The sequence below is a fragment of the Vigna unguiculata genome, chromosome 5, assembly GCF_004118075.2.
Source record: "Vigna unguiculata cultivar IT97K-499-35 chromosome 5, ASM411807v1, whole genome shotgun sequence".
Classification (NCBI taxonomy): domain Eukaryota; kingdom Viridiplantae; phylum Streptophyta; class Magnoliopsida; order Fabales; family Fabaceae; genus Vigna; species Vigna unguiculata.
The window spans coordinates 17,619,892-17,630,195 of NC_040283.1; the positions used below are offsets into that span (position 1 = coordinate 17,619,892).

At 36.3% G+C, this 10,304-nt stretch overlaps 2 protein-coding genes across 3 annotated transcripts; both read right to left on the reverse strand.

Annotated features, from left to right (window-relative positions):
- Window positions 1–2,362: 2,362 nt before the first annotated feature.
- LOC114184256 lies at window positions 2,363–5,562 on the reverse strand. Of its 2 annotated transcripts, none has more exons than XM_028071544.1 (5): window positions 4,508–5,562; window positions 4,038–4,068; window positions 3,325–3,951; window positions 3,099–3,229; window positions 2,363–2,985 (listed from the first exon to the last, which is right to left on the reverse strand). In XM_028071544.1, the coding sequence occupies exons 3-5, from the start codon at window positions 3,401–3,403 to the stop codon at window positions 2,503–2,505; spliced, it is 693 nt and encodes a 230-aa protein (XP_027927345.1). In that variant the 5' UTR covers window positions 3,404–3,951; window positions 4,038–4,068; window positions 4,508–5,562; the 3' UTR covers window positions 2,363–2,502. The 2 variants fall into 2 exon arrangements, with proteins under 2 accessions (XP_027927345.1, XP_027927344.1); XM_028071543.1 differs by having other exon boundaries at window positions 4,038–4,098.
- A 3,553-nt stretch (window positions 5,563–9,115) lies between these two features.
- LOC114182974 (EPIDERMAL PATTERNING FACTOR-like protein 9) lies at window positions 9,116–10,086 on the reverse strand. Its single transcript, XM_028069784.1, has 3 exons — window positions 9,920–10,086; window positions 9,541–9,602; window positions 9,116–9,463 (listed from the first exon to the last, which is right to left on the reverse strand). Exons 1-3 carry the CDS (start codon window positions 9,990–9,992, stop codon window positions 9,281–9,283), a joined length of 318 nt encoding a protein of 105 aa, XP_027925585.1. The 5' UTR covers window positions 9,993–10,086; the 3' UTR covers window positions 9,116–9,280.
- Window positions 10,087–10,304: the final 218 nt, after the last annotated feature.

Consider the following 10,304-nt stretch of genomic DNA (forward strand, 5'->3'; position numbering starts at 1 on the left):
AAGCGTCCACAGAAAAGCTGTCATGGATCCTGAGTTTGGTTCCCATATTGCTGTTGGAGCATCGTTGATTTTGAAAAATGTATTATCACCGCTTTTTGCATTTGTACTGAATTTGGGTTTGCATATTTTTTATGAAGTACAGATATAAAATCTTAAATATGATGCATCAGGTTTCGTGTTTCGGTCACAACCCATGGGTGCCCCCTTACCTGAACATCACCGTTTGCAACATTGTGAAGGTTAATATTTTATATAACATTTACATTATTACTTTTTAATGATTTCTAAATTTAAATTACAAGGTCATATTTAATTCATAATTGATAGGTTTTTAAGAATGACATTAGTCCACCAACTGACCATGAAGTTCAAGCTTGTATGCCCGTTGTGCGAAACTACCCAGGAGAATATCTTTTTGATGTTGACGACATTTTGAAGAAGCTGGTCCCTCCACCTAAAGTTGTTATAACTGGTTACCATGAAGACACTTCTGTTGCTGGATCATCAAGTCTCCCATGTTCTAATGCTGCTATTTCTCTTGGTGCGGACTCACCACATGGAAATTATGATGCACATCCCGATGGGTCTACAACATTTGATGTTGAATGCCCTGATGCTTAAGCTACGTATTTCAGTAACCATTTTGTGATCCCTCCATAAGTAGGTAGTATTCGTGTAGTGCTTCCATGTCTGTACTGAACACCTACTGGACGTTTTGAAAAGACTTTTTCTTAATTGTTTGTAGTATTGTTGATCAATCCATGAGTGATTGTGTTTTGTTAATGGAGAAGGATACTGTTTTAGTAATCATTTATTGACCCCATTATGTGCACACAATTAAAACACACCACATTACTTTCTATTGCACCCAACTAATGAATTTAATTGTCGGAATTGCTGGGTGACCCTCATGTTTAAACTTTAATCACGGAAATATTTTTTGGACAAATATGTTCTGACATTGCTGCACCTTTTTGGAATTTATCATGCAACCCAGTGAAATATAAGCTGTAACCCAGGATAGACTTTTTGGACAAATTACTTGTAGGATTTTTTGAATAAAATAATAATCCCTGGGCATTGGTGGACCCCAGTTTGTTTCCCCCTTGGATGGCAGACAATATTTAATTTCTTTTACGCAGTGCAAATGTTATAAGTGAACCCCAAACATTGCTGGACCTTTTTGGAATTTATCATGCAACCCAGTGAAATATAAGTTGTAACCCAGGATATACTTTTTGGACAAATTACTTGTAGGATTTTTTGAATAAAATAATAATCCCTGGGCATTGGTGGACCCCAGTTTGTTTCCCCCTTGGATGGCAGACAATATTTAATTTCTTTTACGCAGTGCAAATGTTATAAGTGAACCCCAAACATTGCTGGACCTTTTTGGAATTTATCATGCCACCCAGTGAAATCTAAGCTGTAACCCAGGATAGACTTTTTGGACAAATTACTTGTATGATTTTTTTAATAAAATAATAATCCTTGGGCATTGGTGGACCCCAGTTTGTTTCCCCCTTGGATGGCAGACAATATTTTATTTCTTTTACGCAGTGCAAATGTTATAAGTGAACCCCAAACATTGCTGGACCTTTTTGGAATTTATCATGCCACCCAGTGAAATCTAAGCTATAACCCAGGATAGACTTTTTGGACAAATTACTTGTATGATTTTTTTAATAAAATAATAATCCCTGGGCATTGGTGGACCCCAGTTTGTTTCCCCCTTGGATGGCAGACAATATTTAATTTCTTTTACGCAGTGCAAATGTTATAAGTGAACCCCAAACATTGCTGGACCTTTTTGGAATTTATCATGCCACCCAGTGAAATCTAAGCTGTAACCCAGGATAGACTTTTTGGACAAATTACTTGTATGATTTTTTTAATAAAATAATAATCCCTGGGCATTGGTGGACCCCAGTTTGTTTCCCCCTTGGATGGCAGACAATATTTAATTTCTTTTACGCAGTGCAAATGTTATAAGTGAACCCCAAACATTGCTGGACCTTTTTGGAATTTATCATGCCACCCAGTGAAATCTAAGCTGTAACCCAGGATAGACTTTTTGGACAAATTACTTGTATGATTTTTTTAATAAAATAATAATCCCTGGGCATTGGTGGACCCCAGTTTGTTTCCCCCTTGGATGGCAGACAATATTTTATTTCTTTTACGCAGTGCAAATGTTATAAGTGAACCCCAAACATTGCTGGACCTTTTTGGAATTTATCATGCCACCCAGTGAAATCTAAGCTGTAACCCAGGATAGACTTTTTGGACAAACACATTGTAACAAATTAATATAGTTTCAGTGGAGCAGCATTTGTCACACAATTGTATACTGAAATGAACACAAATAAATGAATTTGTCATTCAGTACGACCCTATCATTACCAACAACAAAAAATCTAATTTTGTAAACAACATTCTTCATATATAAGGTCATAAAAAAGTTGTAATTCAAAATATTGGAGACATAATAATAATTCCAAACTATTTCTTCAACCTCCTTATCCCATAACTCGCAAACGGAGTTCGAATAGAACGACTTTTGTAACGTGTGCGGGGTTGATGCTTCATTCGCGCATACATATTGCTTTCCTCCATTTTGACACACATGCCATTGCTTTTATGAACTTCATCATCTTCCTCAACAGATTTGCCTCCCAAATCAAAACTATGATCATGTGTCGAAGAAGCACAACCATTGGTGTCATAACATGGATCATATTTCTTAGGCGGTTGTTTCCTCCTCTCCTTCATCTTTGTTTTTAGAATATCAATTGATTGCTTAAGTTCCTCAATAACAGCTTCTTGTTCTAAAATTTCACGCATAAGCTCTTCCTTCTCTTCTAAAAAACACCCTCCTTCATTTCTCCTTTCAACCTTGCCAAATCCACACCCATATTCATGAAAACCTTCTTGGACAACTACGTGTTTAAGCTCTTCTTCTGACACGGCAACGTCATGCAAAACCTGCCATCATTAACAAAATAAACCAACAAGCAAACCAATAATAAATCATTTAAAAAATTGATTGAGTAATAAACACAATCAAATTATAAATTATAAACAAACATCAAACTAACCGCTTTCTTCTTCAAACTACGACTAACTATGGAATCCCCAACTTTAACATCCATCCAATGCAATATTCGTGGAAATTGACTGGGAGTTCCTCCCTTTCTCTTCCAAATCAACAAATGCTCAAAAGCCCATACTTGTAACAAAATTTAAACAAAATTTTAACACCATTAGCGAATAATTCAAGATCATAATTAATAAAACAATCAATTAACGAATAATTTATTATACCTGTAACAAATAAACACAACCATCCACATGAAAGTATTTCGCATTTCCTTCGTCGCTCAACAACAATGAAGCAGTACATAAACTCTCAACCAAGTACTCATACACAACACTACCCCAATTATATTTTCCTAGACTTCCAAAGTCATCCACAATGTTGAACAATATCGGAAAAATTCTACCCCTGCGACTAGACAATAGAAACTCACATATTCCTATCAAAACATACAATCTACAAAAATCAACTACACTTAAATCTCCAAGATGTTGCATTAAGAATTCATAAACCATTTTGACATCAACGTTTTCATCATCAAACTGTTTCCTACACTGACTTTGAACAAAACCCTCAGCCAAATCAATTTTAGTTCCAACAACCCGTAACCCTAAACCTAAGCATACATCTAATAAAGAAAATCTAACAATTTCTTTATTAAGGAGAAAACCTCCTCTCCTCTCAACCCACACATTAACCAACTCATTTAGAAGATTTCTACTTATCTTCAGAGACTCTTTCAACTTCGGCATCCAAGCAAAGGGTGTTTGCTCTAGACAAATAATTTGTTCTTTTGCTAAGATCTTATTCAAAGAACCAAGAAAATGCGTCCGACATGAATGTCTAAAATATATCTGCATCCACAAAAAAAAAGAATACATCAAGTCATTATTTAATACATATATTGAACAACCTTGTATGACAATTTCCAAACTCATACCTTCGTCTCAGTTGTACAACCATCGTCTTCACTGCCATCAGTCATGATTCCCAAATAAGATCTTCAGTTCACAAAAATCAATATAAATCAAATCATTCATAATGTATTCATAAACCATTTTCACATAAAAATTGCACACATGTATTCAAGTGCAATTATCAAATAACACAAACAAAACTAGTTCTGCAATATTAACCAACTATTAGCTCAATCCACAAAACAGTAATATGTATGTATCCCCAACAAATTGCTCTAATCATTGCACCGATTGCACAAAACAATTGCACATATAAATAGACACCAACACAAACTAAGCGTGCCAAAAACTAGTACTTCAAAAAAGATAAACATGGTAACTAAGTCGCAGAAATCAACACTAATTGTAGAACATAATTTTAACAAAACAAAACAGCACAAATTGCACCACAGAAACAATAACATGGCATGAACAATGTTGAAAGAATATGGACCTTGGTCCTGGATCGTGCTCAACCCGCCAGAGACTGCTGGATAGTGCTCAGCCCGTCAAACACAGAGGAAGGCTCGAAAATTCGTGGTTCAGTGTGGTGGATAGAGAGTAGGGTCGACGGATGAGGTTCAGTGGTCGACTGCGGCTTCAGTGGTTGCCCATGGGCTGAAGTTCGTGTACTAATTGAAAGTGAGGGAAAGATAGAGGGGAGGTTGAGGTTAGCTTATCAAATTAGGGAATTCGGAGTGTGGAGAGGGATTCGGGTTAGGGTTTCTCGCATGGAGGGGTTTTGGGGTTTGCGTCACTGAGGGAATAAATTCTCATACGAAAATGGCAGGTGAGCCTCACCGTTGGGAGCAGCGCTGGTGACCGTTGAAATTGGGGCAAAATTTAGGTTAGGTTATGAAATTGGGGATTTGGGATTGTGGACAGGGATTTCGGGATTGACCAACGAAGAACATAGCTGCGGTTTCTAGGGTTAGGGTTTCTCCAACAAAGGGGTTTTGGGGTTTCGACAATGACGCCGGAACGGGGTTCGGGTGCGGGAGGGTATTTGTGGAGCGGTAAGGGATTCCAAGTGGTGGAGCAGAACTGTGTGTGCTGCGACAAGGGTTATGGACGGCAGCGGTTGCGGGATCACGTCCACCAGAGGTGTGTGGCTGTGCGGGACGATGGTTGTCGGATGCCGGTTTCGTGTCTGTGTTGTGCGGGGAAGGGAAATCGAGCGGTGTAGCGGTGCAGGACAGTCGTTTTCAAAAAAGAAAAATGGTTCCGCTGGTGTGAGACGGAGCGGGAGCGGGAGAGGGAGAGGGTCTGGCTGGGAGGGGGTTTGGGGTTTCTGGACCGCTAGGTGCGAAAACGTGGAGATGAGGTGCGTGTGGTGCGGCTCTGTGTGTGTGCGGGAAGAAGGCGCGCAGAGGGGTTTGTGTTTGAGGGCGCTTTGGAGAAATGGAGAAGCGGTGGAGCAGTGGAGAGGTGCGGTGGAGCAGTGAAAGAGTTTTGAAAAAATAAAAAACAAATGCGCGGTCTGGTGTTGGGGAAATTTGGAGAAGGCTGTGACCACACGCGCGTGTGCGGAGAATGACGTTCCCTTCTGCCAATTTAATTTTTCAATTAAAAAAAAAAATTAAATCTACTTTCTGTTGCCACGTAAGGTGGTCATGAAAGTGGTCAAAATGGGGTGTCATTCTATCATTATTCGTTAACTTATTGTTTGCTTTGATGATTATGCCTTTTCTTGGCAACGCTTTTTCTTTTGTAAAAATAATTTAACATTACATATATGTTTATCTTTTAGCTAAAAGGATATACTTACATGCAGAGTGAACATATAAAATGTAGAGTCCTTCATTTTATAAGACATATTTAAACAAACTTCTTCAAAAAAGTTTCAAAAAGATAAAAACTAATGAAACAAAAATTCAGACCTTCACATGCGTATCTACACATGTAGAAAGTGTCTTGGTTTTCCCATGGATTCCATTGATGTCAACTTCAGCATATGCAAAGCCATACAAAATACAAACAAAGTGTCTGCGTTGTTTTCCTGGCCTATTTCCTTCCTTTGCATGGTCCATGCGCTATGATAGATGGCCATGCTTTCCTATTGGTATGTAGTTTCTTGTAAAGATGACACCAACAAGGTTGAATTTGTCCACTTTAACCACGACATGGTTATGCTTGGCCACCCTTTATGCACCATAATGCATCATGTTCTTTTTGTTTCCCTTTGAGGATGGCACAAATCCTGTCCTCATCGCCACGTGCATCACTGCATAAACACCACATTCAACTAAATTTGTAGAGTTAGTGATTTTCTTTGGCTATTACCTTCTTTTATTGGGTAATCATGCTACTAAGTATCTGCATATTTCGATTGCATGGGTTTCAACCTATTCATTTAAGATGCTGAAACCTTATGGATGAATAATTCACTTTATATTTTTATATATATGATCATTACAAATAAAAACACGCACAATAATATTGCTACAGCAATTGCATCTCCAAGGTGAACCACAATTTGAAACCTTACTTGGTCGATAACAAACTTCTGCTCTGAAGCCATTCATTCACATACATAGATCAATCACCATGTTCCATTTCTTTTGGATTGTCCCTTCCACATTACATCATAAGCACCATTCTCATCCTCGTGATCAAAATAGAGACAAAGAAAAGAGCCAAATTTTTAACATATCTTTCTTCTATCAGGTGTAAATCACAAGAGGTATCTTGTCCTTGGTCGTGTCTTCCAGTGACACATAAAAATCTCAACACTATTCTACTTCTGGGTGACAAGACACCATTTAAGGTTTTATAATTGTAGCTAGCATAACATTTCACCAAACACGTACAAGGAAATTTTATTCATTCATCTTCATTCTGCACTGATTGACACTTTGCCGATGAGTTGAACCTACGTGGCTATGATTTCCACATTTCAAATACTGATGATAAGGACCCCTTATCCCATTCTATCAACTAACTCATTGTTCTTTTCCTTCTCTTAGTTAGCACTCACATTATGTTTTCTAATATAGCTATAAGCATCAGAATTTTGCACTTAAACTTGACAAAAATGAACTGTTTTCTTAAAAAGTAAATAATTGTCCAAAATAAGTCTTGTGGGTTCTATATATGCACCATGTTTTGGACCCTTATGTTTTACTTTCCTATTTTAGATTACATAAAACGTGTTACGTTCCGTCCTATTTTGCATATACGTAACAGTTGTAACAAAGTTAATTAGATTTGACATAGAAAAGATTATGAAAAGATTATCAATTATGGGTGTAAAGGAATTTTATTTGCTCAATTTCTTTAAGCATATCTGCAATGAGTAAAAGGCGTGTGTATATATATGACGAATGTGCAGTGAAATGATTAGATTGAATACACTGATTATGAAGATTGTGAAAGTACTCGTGATTTTGTGTAACTAACTGCTAAGATGAAGCCAAGCACATGACTACATACTACGTGTGCAGGGGCTAGCTTGCTTTACGCGGTATATGGGACCTCCCTGCGTATATGCTTGTTCAGTTATTTTCAAATTTAGTTTTGCCACTTTGTGAAATTGAATAGAGTTCAAACAAATTACCCATATGAGTTCTTGGTCGCTTATGCTTAATATTTGGGACCACTTTCATGTGCCAACTTGCAGCGATGGCTCACTCCCTTTTCTATCTTCACAATCTGAAATTCGCTACACATATAGTTAGTTACCTTGTGGTTTAACAAATTTTGGCTACAATGGTTATGGTTCTTAACATAAGCTATATATGCTTGTTCTTGTTACATACCCATTTCCTTGAGCATTTTTAGTGGGTTATAAATGCTAAATGGCATGGCAATAAGCTAGGAAAAGGCTTCATTATAATAATGTATGTGACCATGTTGGAATTTGGATTCTCGGTTGGTTTCTTTGTGCTGCTCCTCTATTGTATTTTCATAATACACTGATTATCACTAATTTTGAAGTTTTAAAATATATTAAAAAGGATATTTAAAATACTAACATGTATTTTTAAAGTTCAGCAGAAAACAACACCAAAAAAACCAGTAGAAAATTTGAACTCGACCATGTTGTGTATATTTAAAGTTGATAGATTTAGTTGCACATTAAATATTTGATTTGATGGGTCTACGAGGAGAGATTTATTTGGGAAACACAACTCTTATATAAGACTCAAATCGAAATAAGTATATGATTGTTGATCTTTTTATCTCTATTTAATTTGATACTTGGACTCATTTAAATTTTTAACATATTTTAGTAAAAGATTGATTTTGAAAATGTGATTTACATCGAAACTGATGTTTGAATTGAAACAATTTAGGTTGCTTTAGCATTAGATAAAACGTTTTACCCCAAGTTTTACTTTCACTTTAAAAATTTGATTTGAACCCAAAACTGACTCTGAATATTGAAACAATTCGGGTAGTTTTTGCAGTTGATAAAAAGTTTTGCACCAAGATCAAGATTAAGAGCTAGGTTGCTTATAATATAAAATTATTTAAACACAAATCATATATTTAGTTTCGTACTAAAAATTTGATTACAGGTAGAAAAATAATTTTGAATTGAAACATATTTTGGTGAATTCTTTTATCCTAAATAAAAAGAAGAAAATCATACCAAATTCCACTTTTAACCTGCTTTTCTTTAAAAAATAATAATCAATTCTATTAACACTTATTCAAACACACATCATAGATAATTATAACTTGATTCTCATTTAGGTGGATTGCACTAAACACTTAAAAAGTGTTTATCCCTTCCCTCCAAAACGCAAATTCAGTGGGTATGAAAGGTTGTGCACGCGTGAAATTAAATGACGTTCATTAAATGCTCAATAAGCCAATTGACACACGTCAACGATTCTAATATCTGTACCATCACTCTGGTTGAATAAGGTTAATAGTATTCAACTACAACAACAACAAAAATCAGTTAAAACAGTACTTGAAACAAATGGCAGTTAATATAGAGAATCACTCACAAGTCAAAACCTAGAGAACAGTAAAAATAACAGAGTGAATTTTAGCGAATAAGCTTCTTCTCATTAGTAATCGAACGAAAACATAGAAAATGCAAAAATTTTGCACCTTTGAGCACAAGCACTCACGAAAACTCTTAGCATTGAAAGAAGGATTGTGGGAGTAATGAGGAATTGAAGTTTTCTTAGCAGTAACTCAGAGGAGATAAACTCATGTCTACTAGAATTCAAGTTACAGTGTGCTATAATTCAACATTATTGAGCATGATATATCATCTATGACAAACACATCTGTAGTGGTATAGGCTATTAATTGGGTCATTTCCCTCTACTGGCACTTGCTCAGCTCTGCATTTATACTTACAACCTCTACACTCATTGTACGTACAAGTTGGTGCAGTGGATCCAATCATCAGTCTCCTAGAAATCCTCATTTTCCATGTCTCATTGCCATCCTAAGATTCCACATATTCAATGCAAGAATTATGATGCAAATGGAAAATCAACCAAGAAATTCAAAAGGGTAACTCACCTCCAAACTTGGCTCTCTTTGGGGTTCAGAAGATTGAGGTAACAACTCTTCTGTTTTTATTCCTGCATCAGTAGTGACAAGTTTAGGATACACCAAAAGCACATTCTCTTGAAACTTGTGGCAATAAAGTTCATGAACATGAACATGAAGAAACTAAGCCAGCCTGGATTGCTTATTACTCTTCGAAGTTCAATACAATACACACAACAAGAATTAAAACTGAGAAAAGTGAAATGAAATTGTACATGAAGAAAAAAAACTATTAATGGAAGTAGTAGAATGAGAAGAAGCAAGATAAAAATATAGAGAATGTAGTAGAAAGCAGGTGAGTGATGAAAAATGAAAAACTGATGCAGAAGAGTGTGACAAGACTTATGACCTTGCGTGAATTTAGCTGCAAGAATTAAGGTGAAGAGTAGGAAGAGTACATCAGGTAGTTTGGTGTCTCCCATTGTGGCGTTTTGGTGTTGTAATAATAAGTGTGAAGGGGATATGAGTGATGATGGTGATATGAAGGGATAAATGAAATGAAAATGAGTTTGTTGAAAAAAGATAAAGATGGATGGGAAGAGATAGATAAATGTGTTTGTGGTGATTTAATGACCATAAGAGATAGACTAGCAAATTGTGCAATGAGACAGAGGAGCATGATCAAGAGGTACAAAAATGCTACGCACAATGGCTAACTCATGGTGGAATTCTAGACCCAACCAGAATTACAAGAGTGCCCATATCCTAGTTAACCTGGCCATAGTGAAGATAGT

Coding starts and splice junctions, on each gene's coding strand:
- LOC114182974 (XM_028069784.1), bottom strand. CDS start 9,992: ATGGGAGACACCAAACTACCTGATGTACTCTTCCTACTCTTCACCTTA. Junction 9,603..9,919: donor TGCAGCTAAATTCACGCAAG/GTCATAAGTCTT, acceptor CTACTGATGCAG/GAATAAAAACAGAAGAGTTG. Junction 9,464..9,540: donor AAAGAGAGCCAAGTTTGGAG/GTGAGTTACCCT, acceptor GTGGAATCTTAG/GATGGCAATGAGACATGGAA.
- LOC114184256 (XM_028071544.1), bottom strand. CDS start 3,403: ATGTACTGCTTCATTGTTGTTGAGCGACGAAGGAAATGCGAAATACTT. Junction 3,230..3,324: donor GTTGTGTTTATTTGTTACAG/GTATAATAAATT, acceptor TTTTGTTACAAG/TATGGGCTTTTGAGCATTTG. Junction 2,986..3,098: donor GTAGTTTGAAGAAGAAAGCG/GTTAGTTTGATG, acceptor TAATGATGGCAG/GTTTTGCATGACGTTGCCGT.